This window comes from Betta splendens, chromosome 21, assembly GCF_900634795.4.
Source record: "Betta splendens chromosome 21, fBetSpl5.4, whole genome shotgun sequence".
Taxonomy (NCBI): domain Eukaryota; kingdom Metazoa; phylum Chordata; class Actinopteri; order Anabantiformes; family Osphronemidae; genus Betta; species Betta splendens.
The window spans coordinates 7,577,096-7,604,146 of record NC_040899.1 but is presented as its reverse complement, the minus strand read 5'-3'; the positions used below and the strand labels follow the sequence as shown (position 1 = coordinate 7,604,146).

The window sequence follows — 27,051 nt, the reverse complement described above, 5'->3', positions numbered from 1 at the left end:
GCTGACGTTCCCTAAAAGCCCCAGATTGACTTCTTTAGCACTTCTCTATGCTACTGGTTGGCTGTAAATAAATGCGGCCAGATTTGATGTAAGCTCTTAAAAATAATGACATTCTTGTGTTACTACGTTTTTTTAAGGGTTCTCCAAATTTAATTGACTTAATTGTAGCCTGGGGTTTGGTTTGGTTATGCAGGATGCGAGCTGGAACACTGCGCCGATGATTTATTTGCAGCCACGAGTCAATATTTTGGTAGCAAACATTACCGCACTTCACATCCACAGCGACCATCAGCGACTCGAGTGCACACTCCAGGGCCTGTGTGTAGCGTGTCAAAGCTCTGTGCTATTGTGGCCACTCTAACAATTGCTCCAAATGGGCCCATGCTGTACAGTGGCTGATGTGAATGGCCCTACAACCACTGATTAGCCTCTTCACTTCATGAACGGCTCGCAGTCAAACAGCGAGACAAAAGCGGCGGCTCCCGGGGAGCGCGTCGGGGCAGAAGGTCCGTCGGCACAGAGCTCGCCGTCTGTGTAGAGGAGGCAAAGAACGCTCCGCCTGATGGTTCGCACAAAGATGCGGTGACCCCGTCCATCTGCCTGCGTTTTAGGAAATCAAAGCCTCCTGCGATGAGAAAGTCATCCCAGTCATCGCGTATGCAGTGTCCGGCGTCGGCCCCGCTCTCAGTGTCCCCATTGTCATGGTAATTAACCTGCTTGCCCTCTCTCCAGAGCTCAGCGCGGTGGCATTTGGCGAGCCAGAGAGTCGTTATCATGCCACGACACAGACAAAACCCGTTCAGCAGGGAGACCCCGGGAAAACGGAGCGCAGGGCTTTCTTAGCGTTTAGGATTTTACTCAAAAGATGGGATATCTGCTCTTAAAGTTTGAAAGAGCGGATGCTGTGAGCCGAGGACCTTCCACATCAAGAGCGTGTGTGTGTGTGTGTGTGTGTGTGTGTGTGTGTGTTTGTTCGTGTGTGTGTGTGTGTGTGCCCCCGGGGCTCCAAATCAAATGCTAGAACTGACTTAAGGCGGTAAAGTGACCGTCTTTGGAGCACCGCATTAAACCGAGCAGAAAGGACATGTGCATTATTCCAGCATAACTTGGCCTGTGGTGAGTCACTGGAACACGTCCATCACTTTCCAGAGGAAGAAAGTATAATATTTTTATTACAGACACACTAAATATCCAGGACGTTTTTGAAAATCGGTCTAATTTCTCCTCCGCTGAGACTGATTTATTCAATCTATCACTTAGCTGAAAGAATAAAAGCATGTGATATAACATCTTTACCAGCGGGGTGTTGATTTAACCTTACTGTTCCCAGCACCAGGCACTTTCCCCGTCAGTGTGCACAAGGAAAAGCTTTGGAAAACAACAGGGTGCACGTCTTTCGCCGCCTCGCGCAGCCCAGCTGGCTCCTTTGACTTCTGTTCCCCACCCGTCGCACCTTGATCTGCCCGTACAAGCACGAGAAGAAGACGTGTTTACCCTCTTGGATCGTTTTCACGTGTTGGAAGCTTTGGTGCAGTTGGCTGGAATAACAGTCGCTGGAATGCTACTATGTCTCATTGAACAGTGTCTCTCAAAGGCCTCGCTCGGCTCCGCCCACCGGCCCCCGCATTTTCTCACGCCAAAATAAGCGGGTCAGACTTCCCTGTCGCTTGTCCTTCAGTTTAGTCCAACAACTCCTGACTTTATAGTTTACTACACGCTCTTTGTGGCCGTAGGTGGTGCATGTTGAGGTCCATTAAAAGCAGTGATAAAGGGGGTGTAGGCTGGTGTTTTATGGCGGGGTCTGTTCGCTGCATGAAGCTTCAAAGTGCCTTTTGGTCATGTCGAGGCGGGACGTGGGTCTCCCCTCTGCGTGTCAGCCGCATTACCAGCAGCAACACCTCAAAGCGAGCAGAACCAGGACCCGTCTGTGGAGTGGGCAGCGTTGTGTCGCTGCGAGTCTGAGAAGCAACCCGTTCGCCTTATTGATCGTCCTCGCTTCGTCTGTGCGTGTGAAAAGGCTCCGGCGCTGGGGGCGATTCTGCAGAGAGACGTCTCTGTAGCAGCTCTGAAGCCTTTCTTCTTGAATTTCCACCTTTGAGGCAGCGTGAGTGTCGAGTGTGTGTGTGTGTGTGTGTGTGTGTGTGTGTGTGTGTGTGTGTGTGTGTGTGTGTGTGTGTGTGTGTGTGTGTGTGTGTGTGTGTGTGTGTGTGTGTGTGTGGGCGGCGGAGGAGTGTGAAGCAGGGCTGGTCTGTCCCAGCAGGAAGGACCTGATCTGGACATGGTTGTTAAGTTTCATTGGCTAAAGGGGGGGTGGGGGGGGGGGGGGGGGGGGGTCGCTTCATTGGCTGCTATCTGTGGAGCTCATTATTCACATGGTGGGTGGCAGAGAATGAAACCCCCCACAGCAAAAGAAGCAGAGAAGTGGCCACAGGAGGAGGAGGAGGCGGCGGCGGCGGCAGAGGGAGGGACCGCGGAGCACCGGTGGAACAGTGGAAGCTCACATGCGAAGCCTCTCTGCAGCAGTCTGTTCCCCGGCTGACTGATGAGCTCGGCAGGAAGCGCTCCATAAAGACACGCATTCATGCCAACCTGCGCCGGTTATTGATCTGACGGAGCAGAGAGGCCTCTTGTCTCCCAACATAATCAACCCCTGGGCCTGATTCCACATGTTGAGCCCGTCGCCGGGGATGTTAATTTTCCTAAAGTATTAATGCAATCAAAGCTGCAGTGAAAGCCTCTTTTAGCAATCAGGGCCCGTCATCCTGAGACAGTCTGCTGTCTACTCTCACTCCAACCATGGACTGACTAAACATCATACATTACAGCATATGTATCATGCTGCTCTTTGTTTTTGCATTCATGTGTTGCATGAATTGTCTCTTTGAGTGGCAAAATCATTCTGCAGACTTCCTTCCTTCTTTAGTAAAACACTAGTCACACTGATGAAGGGAAGATTAGAATGTAAGAATCTTAAATGCTGAAGTGCTTAGCAGATGCGGGATTATCAGTTCACCCCAGCTCCGCTCACAGCTGCCGCATCCTGCTGATAAATCCCGTAGATTGTTTGTGATGATTGTCGGCTGATCGAAGAGCAGAAAGTGTGTCAGAGACACCGTGATTGACAGGTCTGTTAGCCTTTGACTGGAGGCTCCTCCAGTCGAGTGATTTATCGTGATTTATCCAGACTGTGCATGTATCAACCGTCGTTTTTGCCTTCTTGTTCTTTCCCTGCAGCGGTTTAAATGAAAAACTCTTCCCAGTCAACTTGCCCATGTTTACAAAGTCATTTTCTTCTCAGCTTTCCAAATATGTATTAAAGAGACATCCATCATCTCCCCAAACTAATGTCACTCATTGAAACACTGGGTTGCACATTATTTCTCAATCAGGACGTGTGACCCAAAGGTCTATTGGGGAGAGTGTGTATGATTAGTGAACTGTTTGTGTGAGCAGGAACACGCGGGTTTGTGTTGGAGTGTGCGTGTGGTGTGGGATTAGCTGGGACTTCCTCCCCTCGACGCCGTGCCACGTCTCACACGCCGTCCCCAGAACCTCCCGGTCTGGTTTCGTCTCCAGATTAGGAGGGATCGGGGCAGCTCCAGCAATCTCTGACGGCTGACATCTTCTGTCTTGTTTACTCCCCGCCCGCTGTGCATTGACCGACGTTGCCATGGCAGCAGTACATGTTTTATTCCCCACGCGGAGCATAGGAGTTTGTTATTATTAGTATAAATCGACAGTTTGGATAAATGTAGTTGGCGCCAAGGAAGTCTTTCGCCACGTGAGCCCATATTTAACTCAGCTCCTATGCATCAATCATCATAACATTATTCAGTGTGATCGAGTGGAAGAAAATAGCAGTAAATCACATATTCCTCATTTGACGCGGGTTTCAGAGAGCGGCGGTGAGGGCTGGTTTCGGCTTTCCCATAAAACGCCGCGGCGAAAGGCCCGCCGGCCTCCTTATCGGCGATCTGACCGCACGTGATGGATACGTCCTGTTGAGTCTGATTGTCACGAAACGTAAAATGAGACCGGGGGAGGGCGATAACAGAGGCTCCGGTTACAGTCGTCGCGATCGGAGTCCGGCAGAAGGTAACGACGAGAGACCTGCGAGAGACGGAGCCCCCGACGGAGGAGCGGGAGAAACTTCAGCATCATTAAGTATTAAATAAACTGCTATTGCATTCCACAGCAGACAAAGCACCGTTCCGGCTAAGCTGTGTGTGCTTTTTTCTCATAAATAAGGCAGGCACCTCTGATTGTAGGGCGAATGTATAATTCATGCGCTGCCCCTCCTGCGCCTTCTCTTTTTTCTCCTCACTTTCTGCCAAGCGATTCCTTTTCAGCTCTTTGTTGTCTGCGCCCCTCAACTGCATTTAAATTAATAATTAAAGTCGTTCCCGAGGACCGTCCGTGACACCACCTGCTAGGCTGCTCGCCGACGCCGCGCCCGCTTCGGGGAGCGGATCAGGAGGTCTTGGGCCGTATGCATTTCAGCTGGAATACTACAGTGTTTCAGGGGGTTGTAAATATGGAGGAGTTATGACACTGGCAGCGTGCGGAGCGCGCGTCCCTCTCAGGCTGTAAAACTCCCGGAGATTTGGAAAATATGTCGTCACACAATAATATAAAGGGAAATCTGAAGAAGCCCATCAATCTCAGTGTGAATTAAGTAGCGGGGTTTTATTAACTTGCATTACTAGTAATTAATTATTGAACTCATATTTAATGCAGTGGGTAATGTTATAAAGCAAACGGTGCAAGTTGCGATTAGCTGCATCATTCATAATTCATTGGCTTATCATTTTTTGCAGACCTGGTCAAAACTGCTGGGTGCTGCAGGGCGTCACCAGCAGACACGCCGTCCTTCCTCGGAGCAGCTGTGGCAGCGGGCGATAAACACGCGGCGATCGCAATCTATTGCGCCTCCATGTCGATTCTTAGAATGTGTCTGGCAAACGTGCAGACGGATGGATTCGCTCCGCGCCGTCCACCGCCTGACTCTGCCCTCGTGGGTCCCACGTACCTGCCGGACCCTGGAGCCGAACGAGCGCGGGCGCATCAGCCTGCGTCAGCTTGTTATCTCCTACATGTAGCGGTGAACCCGCTGACTCTCCGCTTGTTTTTAGTTAGAGAGGCTTATGCAATGGTAGGAATCAAAACCCCCACAACAACAGCTGTAAAACATTCTTTCCTGCAGTGCAGAGCTGCAGAGTGACGTCGGTGATCTACCTGATCCTCTGTGCACACACACCTGTGCTGATTTACTGCTGTGCAGGAGTTAAATACATTATTAAATTAAAGCCATAATAGCTTCTGGATGCACTTTAGGGTCAGGTTAGGTTGAAGAAACAGCACGTCTCAGCAGAGGGATATCTGTTTCCTGATTTACTTGCTATACTTTTACAATCTTTTGAAACTTAATGGCCTGTGTGAAACATATTGGAAAGCCCTGCTTGCGTATGATTTTACTCTCATTCAGATCACAGCGCAGTCGTTCCATGAAATATGATTCAGCCTGGTTAACCTGTAATGAAAGTCTCTAAAAGACTATAAAAGTTGCCTTCTGGATAGTTTGTAGTCTACAGAGTTACACTTGCACTATTGTTTGAACTATTAAACTATGGGCCTGGGTTGAAATCCGGTGGAAGCAGTTTGACGTGGAGCCTGTGCCTCGAATGAAAATGAGTAAAAAAACATACAAAGAAGAAATCAGGAGTAATGGTCTTCATCCTGGTTTCCTCTGAGAGTTGAGGCTGAGAGGGCGAATGAGTGACAGACTGTGATGTGGAGTCATGCCCACTGTGTTGCTGGGTACATTTAACAATGTTCTCAGCATAAGAAAGATTTCCATCCCTCCTGCTGTTTTAGATTGTTCCCTATAGACATGGGAGGGGGATTAATTCATTGCACTCTGTAGGTCGAGAGACATTGAGAAACAGATAAGCAACAGTGGTGTTTCCAATAAAGTGGCGTGAACTCATCTAAAAGGATATTAACAAGCTACCAATTAATCGTTTTAGCCTCAAACTGAATGCAACTAGGTGGGGAAAAACATATCTGCTCCCAGTTTCTCAAATGTGTTCAAATGGTCCAATTGTCATAAATGACAAATTGGCTTTGGGTACCGGCAAGCAAGTAATTTGATACGACTCCCGTTGGGCTCTGTAAAATAATGACATATATTTAATTTCTTTCTGACATTTTATGGACAGGATGATTAATTGAGGAAAGGACCAGTACAATAAGGAATAATGGAAATAAGGTTTTGGCCACTTTTGACTTTGTTGTGTAGGTTCTACGCTCAACTGACCTCGGCGATAATGAGAATAATCTTTAATAGAATAATTCTCCTTTTCTGTTTGAAGCGATTGTCTTACAACAAAACAACCGAATGTGTGTCAGTCTCCTCCTCCATTGTTTGCTTGGGTATAGGTTGAAGCAACACGGGGAAAAAAGATCACAGAAAACGTTGAAAACGTGTGGCCTCATAACATTGTTGGCGAGCAAACGAACCCGAGCCATGTTTGTAAAAGATGTATCACATGATAAAACGCTGGTTTTCTGTAACGTGACCCAGGTGTTTTCATGCTGTATGTATCTACTTTGGAAGGAGCTTTGGGAAACATCCATTTCCTGTGTGTGACCATGCCGACTTACTGCAGACTGATAGCCAAAACAAGCAAAAAGATGGGTTTTCAAGCGGAGCCGGATTAGAGGGGATGTGGTCCGAGAGAATAAAAGGACAGAAATGAGAGCAGCGAGGAGATAAGAACTGAGACGAAAACCGGGGGAAGGAGGGTGCCGACGACAGCCCAGTAGAAATATGTGGAGCGAGTGCGTGCGCGAGCAGACGGCGGAGCCTGGCGACGTGCTCCGGGACGGGTCGATAGACGAGAAGAGAGCTGAGAGCAGCTGGAATAATTGAGTCTGGTCATCGGAAGTGTGAAAAGTGCCACGGCAGCAGATCGCCGCCATAACTCAGTGAGATTGGAGGCTAGGTTTACAGTGTGTGTGTGATGAACAACACAGATTCCTCCCTATCTGAGTCTGCCAGAGCAGCAGAGAGCGGTGGCTCCATCCCGAGGGGCACTAGGGCACCTTTAAAACACGTGTTGGCACCGTCTGAGCCTGACTCCGGCCGTCGGTGCTGGGATTCATGTGACGAATCCCGGCGTTTGGGCGAAGCGCCCGGGTAGCGTCGTATTTTAGCTGCGGATCTGCTCGGAAAACGCAGGTACCCACATGTTTTGCCGCTTGATTTTTGTGTATATTAAATTTCATTTACAAAATAAGAGGATCAGTCATAGCTGCCTGAGTCTGAACCTGGTCGGGCTATATGGGAAAATGTCGTGTGCATCAGTGTGAGTTATGGCCTGCCTTTTATTTTGTATACACTGTGTATTGTTAGGCCTGGGGCAGTCTTGACTAGTAGCAGTTCATCCATCCATCCATCCATTTTCTTAACCGCTTACTCCCTAGTGCGGGGTCACGGGTGGTGCTGGAGCCTATCCCAGCTGGCTACGGGCGAGAGGCAGGGTACACCCTGGATGGGTCGCCAGTCCATCGCAGGGCAACACATAGACAGACAACCATTCACTCACACACTCACACCTACGGGTAATGGAGAGAAGCCAATCAACCTAATGCATGTCTTTGGACTGTGGGAGGAAGCCGGAGAACCCGGAGAGAACCCACGCAAACACGGGGAGAACGTGCAAACTCCACACAGAAAGGCACCAGGGCCGCCTCCGGGAATCAAACCCAGAACCTTCTTGCTGTGAGGCGACAGTGCTACCCACCGCACCACCGTGCCGCCCTAGTAGCAGTTCATGCTCCATTAAATAAAACTAAACACTCGCATGACATTTCATACATGCCCTTTTCATAGCGTATGTTATTCCAGGCAGTCACTTGGGGCACTAAGCATTTTTATGATGGGTGGAGATAACCGCGCTCCCCTGATGGAGAAAGGCAGTTTTGTGCACTTTAGCTAACCCGCCAGCAACCCCAGTGTCCCCCCCTTCCCTTCCCACCCCCCAGCTTCACCCCCTCCATCCTTCCCACCCGCCTTGTCCCAGCTATGACAAAGTGAAGATGGGCTGTGGCATTGGCTGCCATTCAGCTTGACTCTCTCATCGGCCCCACAGAATGCCTTTCAGGGTCCCCCAGAGTAGCAACTGCTGCGTTTTATTACAGCGTGAAATGGGGAGTGAAAGAGCGCTATGGATGTTCCTGCTTAACCATGCAGAATGTGTCACTGTTGGGACGGAATATAGGAGAACAACAGGGAAATCAGTTGCTTTTGTGAAGACTACCAGCCTCACACCATAGAAGCAGCCTTGTGTTCTTGTTTACACATGGGAACAAAATAAAGTGTCTTTTGTAAGTGGAATTTATCCAGAAATGCATTAACATATGTAGGATAGTTGGGTGCATTCCTTCCTTTATTCAGAGCAGCCGCTACCATGAAGCTCTGTGGTAAATGAGTTTTCAAGCGAGACCCACTCTGCAGCGTCCAAACCCGGCAGCTACGTCCACTTCAGCTTCGCTCTGAAGCTGGTCTAACCAGTTTTGAGTCTGGAATGTATTGTTTAGTCACATTTTTGTCTATTAATACCTGTAGTTGATTAGCTGCTGTACAAATATGCAGTCTTGCTATAATCGTGCCTCCCTGATGATAAACCAGACTAGCATGATTCATCTTCAGGTGACCCTGAACGCTCCACGCTGAACATGAAGGTTTTTTCACATTTGAGTCTGGATGGTCGTGGGCCCGCAGACAGTTGTAAAGGCTAGAGGAGACATTCACACTTCAAGTGGTGTAGACTGGTTAAACTGTTTGCTACTAACACAGGTTAACAGTAAATACTTTACGTCGCGGCACGCCCAGGTAGGTTCGTCCTCCTCCGTACCAAGGTTTAGATTTAGACTGTGTAAATGAGAATCAGGCATGTGACTGATGAGAGCACCTTCTGTAGTTATCAGCCGTTCTGTTTGCTTGGGTAGGACATCTGTCGTCAGTCTTCTTCTTCTCTGCTTAAATGTCAGCTCGGGGGTGCGCCCGGGGAGAAACGCTCGCAGACTGTTGCTTTGCAGCACATAAGAGTGGCATTTAGGATTTTCTCATTTAGCACCACAGACACCTGTCGCGATAAAACTTTCTGGGACAATTCCACAGACTTTGTTAGTCGGGAACCTTTCCCTCAGAGGATGTAAGAAAAAAAAAAGGAATAGAAAAACTGGAACCGTGAGGGCGAGACAACACTAAACACACAGCCAACATTGTGATCTGTGTTGCAATATCTTTGGTACGCAATGTGTTGTGTTAATTCATGCTGCTTGGCACGCAAGCCTGAGCATCTCGAGGTAGCGATGTTTCTATTTTCACTTGTCTTCTCGTGATTGTGTTGGACCAAAGGGAGATTCATCCCAGAAGAAAAGCCAGAGGAATGCATTCAGTCCATGCACACAAGACCTTTCAATGAGTAAAATGAACTTGATCCCCAGGCTCATGTGTGTATGCTCACTGATTTGTCGAAGGGATTTGGGGGCTTTGACGTGTGCATCTACTGGCAGATCGTCCTTCAGACACAAGCTACTGCCTCAACACCTCTTTGTTCCTGCGCGCTGTTTGTGCAAAGCCGGGATGCTTGGTGTTTTCTATCACATGGCTAACCTTCACTTTTTTAACTCTCGCGTACACGTTGTCGACACAGGGACAAACCTGGGAAAAGCTCAGAGCTGACGCTGAGCCTGCGCCGCGTCCTGATTGCAGCCTGTTCCTTCAGAAGGAGGCTTACGTTTCATCATGTGCCCGTCCGCCGCGCTCCATAAAAAGCAAATAAACTTTTCACTGGCAATGGCTTAATAATGACAGAGCTGGGTAATGACTGAATTAAAGAGTGAAATAGCTTGCATCAACTTAGCGTTAATCTCCAGCCTGTACAGTAGGTGCCCTCTTACATTGCATTACTTCTCTTTCCATGAATAACCTTTTCTTAAGGACACTTAGGTTCATATTCTGGCCAACGTCGAGCTTCCGCTGATCTATAGCTACTGTATCTACTTCACATAGGCATGCCCAAGGTGATAAATGTGGGGTGAGCCTGTTGGAACTCCATTGCCGCGCTGTGCCGTAGTGCTGTGGCTGGTGCGGGAGCCTAAACGATGGAGCTGAATGAGCGGCTTTGGCAGGACTCTGGATGGTGCGGTTTGGGCCGCTCCCAGTGCAGCACACAAGCAGCCTGGCAGCGCTTTGTCTGTTTGACTGAGCTTGATCTTCTCTTCTCTCACACCAGCTCCCAGTGGCCACACGTTCCCCATTCGCGGGACAGTATCTGACTAATTCGATTAGACGTGTCTGGACTTTTCTTGCTCACGCTCCCGATTCCATTCAGTTCGACTGAATTTGAAAAATTCAGGGCGGGTCGGACCAGTCAGAAATGATCATCCCCTTATATTTGGATGCCTTTGTGCTTCTTTCAGCAGTCAATGCCAAATGTTTAAGTCTTCTTTCATGTGATAAAACAATACGAACATGAAACCGGCTGTGTCTATCTATTGGACGCTGTCTGGTAAACAGAAAGGAGGTGATCGAGCCCAGACATGAGCGGGATGAGAGTGAAGTGTGGAGCGTACGGGGAGGATGGCAGCGTTAAGGCCTGGAGAAGGATCTGTCAGGAAAACCTAAGCACCCACAGAATTCTAGACACAGCAAGGGGGAGTTTAGAGGTTCACAACGGACGACCCCCATCCTCCATGTTTGTTTGTGCAGAACACGGTTTATGTTCTTTAAAGGCGTGCAGGACATGAGTAGCAGCAAAGAGCGAGGTGTGACTGGTTGTGAGCACTGAGTGAGCGAGGTGTCTGTCAGGCAGCCAGCGCTCCAGCACCGAAAGCACCATCTCCACGGCGGTGGCGCTTTGATGTGGCTGCCTCTTTGAAGAACTGACACCCCTCTCCTGTTTTTCTTTTTTTTTGACAGTGCCTGGAGCCCTGCAAGGAATCCTGGGACCTGAAGGAAAACCAGTGCCAGGATTTATGTGAGGTATGTCACTACCACAAATGCTACGGTTGCCTCAGATTCAAGCGTTTCGGGCATAGTGGGAAAATTCAATAAGAGGAAAGTTTGTGAGGAGCGTGAAGTATGACTGTTTGCATGGTAACGACATTCTCTCTGAGGCCAAATCAAAGCTTTAATATACTCCCAGCTGCAGTGAGTCATAAGCCGTAATGAGCGTATTCCGACGGCCATCTTCTCCTCCTCATTCCCCTCCTCCTTTGCGTCTTCGCCCCACTCTTCAGCCGCTCTTTCCCAAGAAGCACTACGAGTGTCTGACCAGCTGCGAGTTCTTGAAGTCGGTGGAGGGGGTGAAGCAGGGCGACTGTCCTGCTCCGGAGAAGGCCAGCGGCTTCGCGGCGGCCTGCGTGGAGAGCTGCGAGGAGGACGGCGAGTGCTCCGCTCTGAAGAAGTGCTGCTCCAACGGCTGCGGCCACACCTGCCAGGTGCCCAAGAACCCGTACAAAGGTAAAGGCTAATAAAGATTCACCACGCGCAGAATAAGTGTAGTGCTGACGCGCCCCAATGAATGAAGAGCGTATTTGTTTGTATTTGGCTGAACAACAAGTAAAAGAAGGACGAGTTACCGCAAACACTTAACATGTTGAGATAAGCACAGGAGCTGTCTGGGTCCTGGCAGACAGTGATGAAGTGGAGCATCAGTTGACAGCAGAGTAATGTAATGTAAACAGATATTCATGCTACAAGCTATTATTCATTTATTGGAGAAGAAGGCAGTTCCAGGACCAGTTGATAGATTATAATAAACAAAGAGCAAGCTGCACACGGCGAGGACTTTCTGTGTTTAATTAGTACAAAGGAGTTGAACACAGGTCATCAGCTGAATTCTGGACACGCACTCCTTCTTTATTTTCTCTATTTAATAAATGGTGTTTAACATTTGGCAGTGGTCCCTTGCATAAATCCACTTTTAATGTGATTAAATGTTTTACTTTGCATAATTTTCGTAAATAGCTCTGAACCAATTAATCCCCCTCAGACGTTCGTTTAAAAACCCGGTGATGCAAATTGTAGATTATCTGCCAGAACGCTTGACAACTTGCTTCGAATCGTGCGCTCGCGTTGTACTTTGCCCACACAGAAATTGGATTACATCTTCCGTCTCCAATTTGCTGGCTAAGCTTGATAAGCCGGGGTTTCACACACACAAATGAACTCAAGGATCTTTGCTCCCGTAAAACAGTTTAATAGCTCTGCCCAAGGCTCGCTGGTGCTCGGAGGGTGCGAGTCATTATGAGGGAGAACCAAGAGACCCTGAACTTTGAAATGGGAGCTGGAGCTGCATTATATATATGTGTACTATCAGCACACAGTTGTTTACAGCCCGGGGCCATAACAAGAACGTTGAAGTGAGCACGGTGGAGGATGAGCCCTGAGCTTTGAACTGTGGCTGCGTGCGCTTGGAGTCGCACTGCAGTGAGTCTGAGCACATTCTACTGTGCGTACTGTATTTAGGGGTGAGAGGCAGGAGCGTGTGATTGATCCTGTGCGCACACACACACACACACACACACACACACACACACACACACACACACACACACACACACACACACACCTATATTTGATTTAGAAAAATCCATCCGGAGGGACTTCGCGGTGGATGTCATGCTCAAAAGGTGAACAGCGCGTTAATCGGGGGAAGATGAAAGCAAGCGTGGCCTTGAAAATTTCAATACAGTGACCCAGTCAATGAAAACCATTCAGCGCGCTGCGAGACCCTCGCGTCGAGCAGCCTCACCCGCTGACTCAGTCCAAACACTGAGCCCATGGCGGGTCAGCGTCGGCCCTGCGTCCGCGCCGCTCCACACCGAGCGCTCCGGTGAAAGCCTGGACGGAATTCCTCTCCGGGTTCCCAGTGTTAAAGGTCTAATTAGTTGCTCATGGTTTGAAGAGAGTAATTGTTTCTGTGTGTGCGCGGGCGTACGTGTGTAGCCTTTACCGTGATGAGCCGCGATGCTGGAAAGCATTAGCGAACACAAGCAAGGCGAAATGGAGCGTTTCCCCCGCTGTGATCGCTCTCAGATGTGTGCGTGTTGCTCAGGTTCGGGTCCTGAGCCCCCGTGGATGTCGCTGATTGAGAGGAGCTCTAGTGGAACCTCGCTGAGTTTTTATGTGTATTGGAGCTGCTTCTTCCCATCATGCACTGCACCGTGGTGTCGCCTCACACGTGGACCTAACGATGTATTCTTAGATTCCTCTCCTTCTGCTGTTCTCATAGCTTTTCCCACATTCCTGGAAGACATAGCGCCACATGTGATGCAACCCAATTCGTTACAAATGTGCTTGATCAGAAGCCGCGCATAATGCAACATAACGCTAGAGGAGAAGAGCCGTGGGTGGTTAAAACTAAGAATGAGTGAAAAAGAAAATGCCGATGTCAGAATGAAATGAAATTAAGTCGTATTAACGTTGTCACAACAAGTCAGTCAGTCAATTAGTCCGTCAGCCGTCCTCAGCTTACGGTAAACCTTCACGCTGTTTGTAGTGTTCTCCCCAGCCCCTGTAATTACGGCCCTGATTATGACAGCATGTGCGTGAGTGTCGAGAATTATATTCCTGTGGAGTAATCGTTGGCGCGATCGGGCCATGAATGGATGTCGTACTCCCGATCGCGCCTCAGCAGCAGTTACATCATGGTTGGAGCAAACCAGCGGCCACTGAAAAATGATTCTTGGACCAAACCTGCACCAAGAGTTATCTTTGGAAGAAAGTGTTGGTTTCCTACCCACGTGTGGCGGAAGACGACGCTTGTGCGTGCGGACTTTTATGTTTTATTTGTGCTGCAGGAGTGACGTGGGTGACTTTGTGGGAAGATGAGCTAAGACAGAGAGAGAAAGGAATGCTGTGGTTACCTTGGTGCTCAGCGTTGCGCAGGAAATGTGACACGTTTGTGACACACACACACACACACACACACACACACACACACACACACACACACACACACACACACACACACACACACACACACACACACACACACACACACACACACACACACACACACTTCGTGGGGCTGTGAAACCACAGCACAATGACCCCCAGCTGTTAGCATGCGCAGAGCTGTTATCAGTGGGACAGAAAGTACTAAAGCGCTAACTCTGCGCGGGTGCACGAAGAAACCTCCTCCATCTTCTGGGACCTCATACTCGTTAATGAATCACCTTTACCTGCCTGCGTGAGCACCGAATAGAGACACACGTTCACATCAGGCCGTCTGCAGAACAGTCTTGATTATGTTTATTGACATGCTGTGCCGGAGCCTTCGGCGCGCGTCGACGCCGTTCATAAACGCGGAGCGGCGGTGCTGCTGCTCAGCGGTGACAGAGGTCCAACATAATGGTCTGAAGTGCTAGGCAATTTATTGGATGTATTCAGCCTTCTCCTGTACTTCCAAACTTGCTTTTCCAATCTCCATCTCATTATCACTGTGCCCGACGCTCAATCAACAACTCACTACGGCTGCACAGCAATAAATTCACTTGAGAGACTGGCTTGGCTGAGCGTTTGGCCCAGTCCTGCACTTAATAAATCTCTAATTTAGCGCACATGGCCGCGTCGACTTTGTCTTAACGTCTGGATGTGAACTGCAGCGGTGCAAATGAGCGCCACGTATAGGTTTTGTGTACATGCGTGTACACAAAAGGCAAGTGTTGGCCGCCTCGCACAACTAAACGCAAACTATGTGGATGGTTACGAAACATCAGACTGCCGTTGACCCACAGCATGCATTACATCTATCGCTGTGGGGTCATGTTGGATTCTTGACCTCTGGTGTCACGTAGCTACGCCACCGGGAATTCAACCCTGTTTTCCCTGATGGTGCCTCCAGGAGTCCCCCTGAAGCCGAGGAAGGAGCTGGTGTTCGCGGAGCGTCCGTCGGGTCAGCTGGAAATCCGCTGGTCGTCCAAGTTTAACATCTCGGTGGAGCCCGTCCTCTACGTGGTGCAGCGGCGCTGGAACTACGGCATCCACCCCAGCGAGGACGACGCCACCGACTGGCAGACGGTGGCGCAGGTACAGCAGGCCTCACGCCGCCGCCCCGGGCTCCGGCCGCAGCTGCGCGAGCGCCGGCATTCCTCGCGGCCGCGGCGCCTTTGAACGCTCGGCAAAGAGAATGGCACGGTTGACTGATGTGGCAGCGAGAGCCGCGTGGGGCCGCGACCCCGCGCGACCCCTGACACCTGTGGTCTGCTCCCTCTCCATCTGTCTCTCAGACGGCAGAGGAGCGCGTCCAACTGGCCGACATCAGAGCCAGCAGATGGTACCAGTTCAGAGTCGCTGCCGTCAATGTCCACGGGACCCGCGGCTTCACTGCACCCAGCAAACACTTCCGCTCCTCCAGAGGTATGTGCCTGTGTGTGGATTTGCGTGTGTGTGTGTGTGTGTGTGTTTGTGTGTGTGTGGCCTTCCTGTTTGACACCCATCGTCCTCCATTTGTCACGGTTTGGTCCTTGGAACAGGTGGACCCACGCTTTTAAGGCCTGATTTGATGTATATTTAAGTATGCGATGATTCTCGATTCATTCCAGAGCTGCTTAACCTCAACACTTTATTAAGTAGTGTGTTTATTCAAAGCCATATAAGGCCCATGGATTATTAAGTTTAAATTTTAAATGTCTAAAAGCATTCTGCAGCTTTAACACGTTTAATTGAAGGGGAAATTTATGTGGCGTTGGAGGCAAGTGGTTGAGCTCCAGCTAGATCTCCATGCGTGTCTTCAAAGGAGGGGTTTCCCCCTCTTTACAGTCGTATAAAATGTAATATGTCTGAATTAGTCAGGATATTGCAGGTCTCAAATGAATGCAAGTGTTGTCTTGCTGCCAGTAGCGGTGACGCAAGCCCTCAGATCTCGCCGCAGATTAGTGCACTCGCTCTGATGGCGTCTTGTGTTACGGCTCCACTCGCCTCAGCTGCACTCTTCGGGCGCTGACTGACGCTAAATAGGCGCGTTGTGTTGCAGATGGCATTTGTTAGCGTTGTGGGGCAGTTGTGCCGCGGCTTCCAGGGATTCTAGGTTTGCGAGCACAATATTGTGTTTAGATTGCATCTGCGTGGCATCAAACGCGGCGCGCTTGTTTGACGTTCCGTGTGCAGCCCATGCGAAGCCGCGTGTGCTAAATGCTGTCCATGTGTTAATCCCCTCAGGCTTTGGATTCAATGTCCGTCAATGTAGGTTACACGGAAACCTTCATTACCTTAATTAGCAGCACGTCAATAATTAAGCAAAGTTGTTTACTAGTACTGGCAAATGTTGAAAGCCTCCACTGTTTTCTGCTAGAAAAACATGAGCCAAGTACAAAAAATGTTAGTGTTTGGTGGTGGTCTGCTGGGTGTGTGCACGCGTGTGTGTCCTGTCAATCCTTTGTCGTGCCTTTGCTCCCAGGAGCCTCCTGGATGTGCGTCTGACACATCCAGACACCTGGTGGGAAAGGATTCCACTGCAGGGATGAAAACGATCTCCAATTAGGCCAATCGGTCCCGCAACGTTGATAGATTGATGGGAGCTGTCATGGATTTGATAAGCCCCCGGCCGTTCTGTCGTGCCGTTGTTATTTTTATAGCACGGCCGTGTCATCTGATTGCAATTTTGGACTACTATACTTTGTTAGGTGCAATTTGTAAGAAGTGACTGCTTATTTGTTTAGACGAGCCGGCGTCAGCTGGTATGGAGACCCCAATGTGTCTAATTGTGTTTCTGGAGAGGATTAAATGCATTTCAGGTGGGTCAGTGCAGGGTGAGCGCAGCCAACTGGGCTGTGGCGAGAATCATTTGCTCATTAAAGGGCAATTCCCTCTGGTGTGGTGTCTGGCATTTGGCCCCGCCGCTCCTCCTGTCATCAGAAGCTGACAGAAGGCTGGGTCACAGTACAGAGAGATGGCTTCACAACCTGCTTTACACCACACACACACACACACACACACACACACACACACACACACACACACACACACACACACACATAGTGTACGTGGACCAGCATGTGTTTGTTAACCCCTGACCTGCGTCCTTGGTCCCGCTGAATGCACATACATGTGACATGACACCTGTCATAACATTGCATGGCAGATTGTCAGTAGGGGCCTAATTGCTGTACCCAGCCTCATACCGCTTCTCAAATTCAGCTCAAATCCACGAGTGGTGAAAGGCATCCGGGCCTTGTGATACGCTGAACTTGAAATCATACTTTCAGGAAAAAACTGCCTTGACCCGAGATATGTCACACACGAGAACAGACGCTTTTTTGTTTCCCCCTAAATACAGACACATGCATTCAAATCACTGCTGACGGGTTGTTATTTTGCGTTGTTGCTCCGTCTCCAGACCCGTCCGCTCCCCCCAGGCCAGCGAGCCTGCGTATCACCAACGTGACCCTGGCTGATGAAGGCCTGGTGACAGCTCGCCTGAACTGGACGCTGCCAGAGGAGCCCGATATCCCCATACATCACTACAAAGTGTTCTGGAGCTGGACCGTGTCCACCAAGTCTATGGTGCCGTCCAAGAAGAAAAGGAGAAAGACCACCAACGGGGTAATCTCCACACTCCGTCCTAATGATGCGCTGCCTCCCTCGCCTCTTTTCTTCCTCTCGTCTCCCAGGACTTCAGGGTATTGTCCAGTTTCATCCCAGCATGTCACACAGATGATCGAATACTCTATTATTAAACTTCATATTAATACACTGTATAAAAAACAGGACAGAAAACAACCAGGAAAGTGTTTCTTCCTCTGAGAGCCCCCCCCCCAGTATTTAAAAGACCCTACACAGGCAGATAGTCTAGACAGGCTTCTCCTTAATTTCATTTTTTTGACGTATAGCAGATGTGCTACAGAGGAGACACCTATTGACACATGTACTACTGGTTTCCACTTTGGCACCTCGGGCTGTGAGAGCAGCCTGCTGATGGAGGAATGTCAAAACACGCACTGTCAATAACGAGAGCTCATCGGGCTCACGCTGGCGGTGGAATGCTGCGAGTCGAAGCCAGCGAGGATGCACTGGGAGGCTCCCATAACAGGACCCGCTGCTCCGCATGGGTCCTCCGTGACCGACACCTTCCCACAGGCGCGGGTCTGAGCCGAGCCGGATCTGTGACCACGGGGGCTTTAAAAGCGGCCTCCGCCGACGCCGCGGTGGCACTCAGTGTTTTTCTGTTGTTGCAGGCTCAGACTTGGGTGGATCTGGAGGGACTTCAGCAAAACAACAGTTACGCTGTGGAGCTGCAGGCTGTCACATACTGGGGGCAGGTGCGACTGAAGAGCCCCAAGGCGTCTCTGCACTTCAGCACCAACCAGAACCAGGAAGCGGGTAAACACTGCTTACTGCTCCAATCTTGGCTTGTGTTTCTCTTCTTTGATTGATGATCCCCTGATTTCGCCCGTATGAGGTTGATGCTAATGACTTTTTATTGGCTCGCCTCCAACCGTGATCTATGACATAGAAGCTTGTTGTTGTTTAGTCTGGGCAACTTTACTGCTCATGCAGCCAAGAACATGTGTCCATCAAACCAATCAAATTTCTCTCATCATATATACATATAAAATAAAAATATTATAAGTTGAGGTGAAATTTGCCAAATGACCTAGTTTTTAGACAAACTGTAACCTATGGGAATGATCAACTCAGCTCTGCTGGCTCTCACCCGGAGCCCCCTCATGTCTGGAAAGCTCAACCCAGAGCTCAGTGTGCAGCGTGTAAGCCGAACCTCCACCGCTGGCGGCGCGCTGCATCCTTAAGGAGCGCGTGGTCGCCGCCGCCATCTCACAAAGACGTGATTGCTCTCTTTCTCTCTTCTTCCCCCAGCGAAGTCGGTGCTGAAGCCGAAGAAGGAGGAGATCCCCCCGCTGGGCCCGACCCTGGCCAAGCGCCCCTCTGGCCCGCTTGAGGTGGGAACGCCCTTCTACCAGGACGGTCAGCTGCAGGTCCGTGTCTACTGGAAGAACCGGGGAGGTAAGCACGTTAATGTATTGATTTATGGCTTTATTAGAATCTAATTATCACCCCATTACACCCATAAATCACCATGACTCATGTGCACCATAATAGAGTGTTATTCTCAGTTACTCAAACAATGGAAGGTTCTGGTTGCAAATGTGTTGTACGGTGTAAATTAGGTGTGTGTGTGTGTGTGTGTGTGTGTGTGTGTGTGTGTGTGTGTGTGTGTGTGTGTGCGTGTGCGTGTGTGCGTGTGTGTGTGTGAGCTTTGCAGAGCGGAGCCACCGTTCAGTGCAAACAATGAGCTCTAGGTATTTATTGACAGCTGGTTTTGATAAATCCTTGCCCCTGCATTAGCAGCACATGTTGTTTAACAAGACCTGATGACACGGGGGGAACAGAAACATGGCTGGAAGGACCGCAACGGGTTAAACCCCTACAGGAAAGCCCATCCCGTCAGCGTCCCTTCCCCAACCCCCGTTAATACCAGAGTGGAAATATGGAAACCTTGAAAGCCGTGCTCTCGGAGTAACCTGTCAAGTCCCATTCACTGCTCTATGTTATGTTACTAATATATGTCATCGCCTGAGCCAAACTCCACATCTGAGATTCAAGAATGCAAAGCCTGGCTGCAGCAGGGGCCTGGTGAGACACCAACTGCTGAATCAGAAAGCGAGAGCATGCCGGGGAGATGGAGTGGGCCCAGAGCTGTTAGCGAGGCTGGCGCCGACCCAGACGCCGCCGCCGCTGGTTAGAGCGCGGCCGGGGGAACGCGCCGTTCGCTCCAGCGCCTTCCTCTTGTTTTCCTCGCCTGCAGTGTTTGCGTCGCTGCCTCTCATTAGTGTGAGGGACGACCCGGGCGCCGTCGCCGCTGGAAGCGCGCGGACGAGCGGCTGGCTGGGTCCGAGGCTGCGGCTCCTTGGGCGTCTGGCTTGTGTGAGAAGCGCGATGTGAGCCGAACCGTGATTAAACACGCGCTCATTGTCTCCGTGATCGGACTCACGCTGGCCTCTGGATTGTCTCCGGTGGACGACAGAGCCTGTGCACCAGCTCACATAATACATCACTGACAACAGGCCGCGGTCCGGTTCTGAGGCTCCCAGCCATGATTCATCACACGCTGCCGAGGTTCTGATTCCTTCCTGATGCCCATGTCTTTGTTTTACATACTACCCAGACACCGCTGGGCATATCTTGTTTGTTTTCCCCTACTTCCTGCTTCCCCGCAACCCCTCTCTCTTCTGCATCCAAAGACCTCCAGGGCTCCGAGCGCCAGATCTGTGTCTGCGCTTCAAAAGCGCCCTTTTATCTCCGCCATTACGAACCCGGCGAACGTATCGCAGCTCAATTATTAATCAGAGAAGTATTTCAACTATGCGAGCAACAACAGCGGAATTAAAAATACATGCAGTCACATGAGGCGAGGGTGATGGCCAGATAAACGCTTGTGATGAGCTCATAAGAACCTACTGTGGAGAAACGGCGTCGCTCTCCAGGTCCGTCCCAGATAAAGCAAAGCATTAAACTTTAAGCGAAGGGGCTCGGTTTTATGAGCCGAGGCTGCTGTGAATGCTTAGGAAACAGGAAGAGCCTATTAATAAGCTAATGCAACAATAAAAAAGGAAGTGCTTTCAAGTCTCGTCTTTATTTCCACAGACATGAGTTATCATGATCATCAATAATGGAAAGAGTCTTATCAGATCTCAGACAGGCAGTGTTGAGTTTCGAGATACTGATCAGTTAATCCGCTCAGTCCGTCATATTCGCCTTTCGATATCAGCTTAATCTTGAGTGGATGCGTTTTTGACTGGGGTGGAGTATTGTGCTGGTGTATTAACCATCTCCTATCTAGGACTGTTTACTACAGATGTTTCACCAGTAGCTGCACCACTATTAATTTGTGCGGTGTAGTGTTTCTCTGGGGCTGTGGGGTATTTGATTAGCCAGCTTCACTGTGACCTTGCAGGTTGTTTTGCTTCCTGGCAGTTTCTGGAGCCAAATGACTTCAGTTCATTTGCAGGGGTTCACTTACAAAACCTGCTAAACGCACAAGGAGGCCAGAACACAATAAAATTAACACTAGCGGATACTAGATGAAGCCTTGACCCTTAATTAAGCCAATTTAAAGCTCGGCCTGTGGGCTGCCTGACGTTTACAGTTATATTAAGCCAAGAACCCAAGATGTGAATAGTGATGTGTGCCTTCATGCTTTTCCTCCTCCTCAGACCCCACAGTGAGCCGCTACCATGTCCAGTGGGCGCCAGAGTTCTGCAGCCACAATGAGACCAGGGGACCGGAGAAATCTGTCACGCAGGTCAGTGTCCGGCGAGAGCTTCACGCCTCGACCCGGCCGCGGGCGTGCAGAACCGAGGCCCGATCAGCAGCTCTGCTACGCGGAGCAGGTACCGGGGCTGCTGTGGCTCCACGCCGTGCAAATCCCCGCCTGTTGTTTTGACTGCTCTGACTCAGCCGTGTGGTCAGGCTAATAAAACACATTTACTTAAACAATGTTTCCCGGAATGGGGGGGGGGGGGTTCACCTCCAGCGGCCCCAGTCATGCTATGGCTTGGCGCTGCCTTTCAGGCTGCAGCGGGGTCCGTGTCTGAGTCTGGGCCTCGGGGGTTCATTGTGTGGACTCCGGCTGCTGCAGGACGGCGGAGGCCTGGAAATCAACACATTCTTCGGGGACCTGTGCTCCGGTTGCTAGGAAATGTACATCCATTCTGTATAGATCACTGGGAAGGATTCCAGGCTTGCTCTTTTATGTGAGCGCAGCGCCTCATTCACATTTGATCAAAGCTGTTTCATATCAGAGAGGGTACACGCACACGCTCCTTTCAAGCGATGACCTATTAATGTAAAATCTCTTTATTGCAAAGGCCACATCTAAACCCACAGGGCACTGGGATTCTGTCATATGCATCAAAGACATGTTAAAGGCGTTTGTATGGTTCTGAGGTTCACAATTCATTAAGTTGGACTTAAAGGCTGTTCTCTTTGCAAATTATCCCAATCCACTTTGATGATTTCTTCTTGTGTCCATGCTGCATTTGAAAACTATAAAAAAATATCTATATTGCGCGTTGAATATCGGTGCCAGCGCTCAAAGTGAAGCCTGAGCAGCAACGTGATCCGCTCCAGCGCCGCGCGTTTAATTATCTCCGAGGCTCCGCGGGGACGTGACCCGAGTGAGGCGTCACAGTCACCGGGGCTAAATGATGTGCTTCTGGGCTCAGGAGAACTACATCAACCTCCCGGGCCTGCTGTTCTCCTGCAAGTACAAGGTCACCGTTCACATGCTGAAGTCCAAGAGGCGCTCCAAGGACGAGAGCACCACCTTCCTCACCCCGTCCTGCGCCACCATCCGCAGCAAGACGCACAAGCACGTCCCGTGTCCCGGTGAGGGAGGTGAGCGCTTCCAGCGACAGGAACGAGGGCCTGCATGCACACAGCGTCCATCACCGTGATGGGTACTGGTCCATCTTCTCTAATCGGATCTATTGCCACTGTTTGTCCAGGTGCTCCGAAGGTTTTGGCCAAACCCGAGAACCTCACGGCCTCCTTCTCCATCAACGAGGGCAACATCACCGGCAGCTTCCTGTGGCGCGTGTCCAGGGTGGCCCCCAGCCAGCGGATCACCGGCTTCCAGGTCACCTGGGCCGAGATCACCACCGAGAGCCGGCAAAACAGCCTGCCCAACAGCATCATCTCCCAGTCCCAGATCCTGCCTCCCGTAAGAATTCTCTGTCGTTGCACGCTGTAGCTCTGTGATGCACGCGAGCTGCCCGTTGCAGGAGACGAGCGGCTTCTGGCTTTGGCGTCTCATTCCGCAGCATCTGTCGGGGGTGAAGCAGATTTAGGGATAACACGGTTGCGGGCTCTTTGCATGACTGCCATGATAAGTGATGTGCAGGCGGACAAAGGGGCAGATCTGGCGAGCTGCGTCCTGCTGGAGGTGCTCCTCCCTCCTTTCATCCGCCGCCCCGTCTCCCCTCTTTCATCCTCCGTGAGAGCGCCGAAAAAGCGGCGCTTTGACATAATCTGCTCCATCAACAACACGTTCCGCCTATCTGCACCTCCCAGCCTCTGGAGCTCATCTATAAATAAAACCACCCACCGCACACTTTATCAAGCTGGCAGCCAAAGAGCCTTATGAAAACAAAGTCTTTGTGTTCGTCGGCGGCCCGGGCGAAGGCAGCGGCGCTGCTGGCGCTCCCCTTGTTTGCGGCCCATTCGTATTCGGGCCCTGTCAAATCCGACGACGTGTTCTGTTGTATTTCAGCTGACTGCATGTCCCGTGTTGCTCTCCTCCCTCACTTGGCAGGACCACAACCTGCTCGTAGTGTCCAACCTGCAGCCGTCGACCTACTACAGGCTGGAGGTGCAGGTCATAACAACAGGAGGAGAAGGTCCCGCCACTGTCAAGGCATTCCAGACCCCAACTATATTACCAGGCATTCAGCACCGTAAGTATTAATAACTACAAGGGAGAGAAGGAATGGGTTTTTTTCAGTGTATGACATTTTTAGTGTGCTAGCATCATATCTTGAATTATCCTCAAAGCAGCGGTTTGACATTTTAATTAACACGTTTATTTGCTTTGGGATAAAATTAGATTAGAAGTTCAGCAAAGCTCTTACATGTGTGCGGTAAACACAGGGCTACAGTCAGGAGCTGCTTAGCAGGGCTCAGCACCACGACTGGAAGCGGGTCTGTCCAAGAGCAACAGAACCTTCCTATCAGCGTATCACAGATCACCAATGAACACGTTACCTTGGAGCGGCTCAGAGCTAAGAAACAGCAGCACGAGCAGTGACCGCCTGCAAAATGCTGGCTTGCGAGATATTATTTGTTGAGCTGTATGTGCTGAGAACGTGTCGATTCAGATTCCCAGCAAAGGTCTAAGATCTCAGATGGATAAATGCCGCTTTGCGTCTTATGGATCCAAGTGAACTTTGCATCAACTTGTGTTTACAGCTTCTTTATGATGCAGGTTGCAAAGCGTTGGTTTTAGTAAATCCGCAGTGTTTCCACAAACTCACTTCTCACACACTCACGCTGTTGCGCCTCAGACTGCGTCTCTATGTGAAAAGCAGGGAACACGCATGGAAACCCTTCAGAGCGAGTGAAAGCAAGCGCCTTGTCGGCGCGTGGAGCTGGATGTGATTGTTGCCGAGGCGCGTGACGGATGTGTGATGTCGTGCTCCCTGCAGGACCCCGGCTCCGGCAGCACCACTCGCATCACCAGAAGCCGACGGCGGAGAAGCACTGAGCCGCGGGTCGGACGGGGAGAAGCGCCGGTGTCTCTCTGCTGCCGCCTGTCAGGGAAGGAACGTGTGGAACCAAACCCAAGCCCAGCGCACCGGACCGTGAACTGACCACCCCCCCCAACCCCCTCCCCCCACACATGGGTCCACCCCCCCCCCCCCCCCCCCCCCCCCAGGCTCCACAGCACATCGCTACCCCTGCTCAACCCCTCCCTCCGCTGCCCAGCACCAGCCTGGTCCACACAGGGAGCGCCCTCACACACTATGGCTGCTGAGCACACACTCAGCCGACCCGTCCTCCGCCCACAGGGACGCTGCAAAATCCCCTAAAAATTGTGATTTGGCTGAAGACGTCGGTCGATCGGTGACAAACGATTGGAGAACCACGGTTACGCTGACGGAAGGTGGCTTCGTGGACGGCAGGCGACGGCAAATTTGTAAAACTATAGTTTATCCATAAAGACGAACGGTAGAAATGCGTCTATTTATTTTGTGTTACCTTCTAAAGAGGCGCGTAGGCATAAATACATGTTAGTCCGTACTGGTGGATAACGTACCTTAAGTCATTGATGTCTAACCCATAATATTTCACGTAGTTTGTTGCATGTCGTACATTTGATTTATGAACTGTAAATGAATTACTTGCTTCAAATTGAAAGCTTGTAAGTGTTTTGCATGACAACCGTCCGTTGGCATGAAATAGCGTCTCTCTCCTTTCGATATGTTAGCAGCTTCTTTAACAGATTAACAGAGTTACAGGTATATTGGGAGTAATATGTAATGTTTATTATTGAAATTATAACTCGTGTGGAAATGATGAATTGTACATGTTCTTGGCTGTAGAAATATTTGTCGTGCAGCAGTCAGTGAATGTCTATATTTATTTATGTGTGTACTACAGTTTGGTTTGGATGTGTGTGAATGTGTTTATATGTTTTTGTGTGTTCTAGTCTCAGACTTTTTGGACCGGCATAAAATCTTGTAAAGACGTTTTGTAAAAATGGAATTGTAAATACAGTCTTATGTTACATGTTATTTTTCCATGGTAGAAACTGTACAAACTGCTAAGTAATAAAATAATCCTCGACCCGTTTCCTCCGCTGTTTGTTGAATCGGAGGCCCTCGGCTCTTTGGCAGTTGCTGCTGCTTGTTTTGGCCGTCGGCCTCTGAGCGGCGCGGGCGCTGATCGGTCCGGGAGACGCGCGCTCTGCAAGGCAAATAAACAGGTCATCAGCTCCGCTGAGGTCGCGGGGGTCACGGGGGTCACGGGGGTCGGGCTCCCCTCCACGCGAGGCCGCTGCGCGAGAGGCATCGGCGGAACCGTCGATGAGTGGAGGACGCGGCTCCAGGTGACAGCGCGCGGTTCGATGCGGAGGTCGACGCGCTCTTTGCAGTGGCTTCGTGTCCACGGTGACGCACACTGGGCTGCTCTGCTCAGCGTTTTCACCACTCGATCGAACTCATCAGAGCTTCCGAGCCTCCGTATCCGCCCGCCCGCGCGCGCTTCACCGCTGTTTTGTTAAACGCAGGAATCCATAATATCCCAGCGAAGGCCGGTCGCGCCGTCGGAGGCCAGTCGGTGTCGGGGCGATTTCGCCTGCTGCTGCGACTCCACATGGACGCTCGCTCACGCGAGTGCGCGCCCGTCGCGGGGACTGTCAAGATGCTCCGACTTGGAGTCGAGCCCTGTCACCGCTTTTCCACAGCCGGCGACAAATTACCCGGAGCCCTTGTTTCCACACACTCGGCCTCTTCAGGCCGTCAATGCTTCGCCGCTCGCTTCTCAGGGATGTTGTTTATGTACAGTTCTATTATGTCACAGGAGATTAGTTCCTCCCGGTCCGTGCACGCTAATCCCTCTCTCCTTTCTAGGAGCGGGGCCAGTGTTGAGCCCGGGCTGCTTTCTGTGCGCGCCAGCCCAGCCCCTCTCCCTTTTCAGCCTGTCACACTCCCTTTCTGCACACACCAAATACCGCTGCCCTCGAGTGTGAAAACCTCAAAACAAAAGGGCCTCCAGCCCCTTTTGAGGCAGATTGCAAGGCATCCAACTCTGTGAGGACTTAAAAGAAAGGGGGGGGGGGGGGGGTGCAACATCTAAATAATAGGCCGGTTGTCAGTCGGAAGACTTTGTCCCGGACGCTGCGAGGCCAGAGGAGGCTTTTTCACTTTGCATGACATTACATCGCAGGCAAATTCGAACCCATACTGTACTTCTGAATGCGATAATATTCATTTGGCTCTTTGAATGATCGCAGCCAGTTAAACGCTTAACATCCTCTGGGTCCTGTTTCACCGGAGCCGCGGGGGAAACACAAAGGGCGCCCTTTCAGCGAGGCACAACAAAGATGGGCTGTTTTCTCACGCACATTTCCTCTGACCCCCTTGAACCCATTCTGCAGATTAACGCCGCAACGAGCCGTGCGTCGCTATCTGTCAGACGTGAGCCCCCTCCGTGGCTCGCCCTGCACCCGCCGGGGCGTCACTGCCGGAACGATGGGCGGAATCCTCACTTTCGATGATCAACACAACCCTGGCTCGACTCCGTCGCTTTGAAGTGCGAGGCGGGGCCCGGATCGTAACCCGAATCATTAGAAATCTGAAAAATTTGAGCCTCGTGTCAGTTTCGGGTCAGTGGGATGCTCGAGCAGAGCCAGGCCTTCGCTCCAGATTACTACCACATGGGCTATATCTATTTCCAATGTTAGTTCTTCAATTGGATGATAGAATATATTGACTGTAATATTGATGAAAAATAACCAG

The 27,051-nt window shown here is 50.6% G+C and overlaps 1 protein-coding gene across 1 annotated transcript in view; it reads left to right on the top strand.

Moving 5' to 3' along the window:
* The window catches only part of LOC114847382 (anosmin-1), a 31,313-nt gene extending 6,858 nt beyond the window's left edge, over positions 1 to 24,455 (top strand). Inside the window, exons 3-14 of the mRNA XM_029137028.3 lie at positions 10,991 to 11,053; positions 11,311 to 11,533; positions 14,922 to 15,106; positions 15,307 to 15,436; positions 17,415 to 17,620; positions 18,253 to 18,397; positions 18,893 to 19,039; positions 21,250 to 21,338; positions 22,261 to 22,432; positions 22,543 to 22,757; positions 23,349 to 23,490; positions 24,238 to 24,455. Of these exons, the coding sequence (XP_028992861.1) occupies positions 10,991 to 11,053; positions 11,311 to 11,533; positions 14,922 to 15,106; positions 15,307 to 15,436; positions 17,415 to 17,620; positions 18,253 to 18,397; positions 18,893 to 19,039; positions 21,250 to 21,338; positions 22,261 to 22,432; positions 22,543 to 22,757; positions 23,349 to 23,490; positions 24,238 to 24,296 (1,776 nt within the window). The 3' untranslated portion in view covers positions 24,297 to 24,455. The remainder of the gene's footprint in view (positions 1 to 10,990; positions 11,054 to 11,310; positions 11,534 to 14,921; positions 15,107 to 15,306; positions 15,437 to 17,414; positions 17,621 to 18,252; positions 18,398 to 18,892; positions 19,040 to 21,249; positions 21,339 to 22,260; positions 22,433 to 22,542; positions 22,758 to 23,348; positions 23,491 to 24,237) is intronic.
* Positions 24,456 to 27,051: the final 2,596 nt, after the last annotated feature.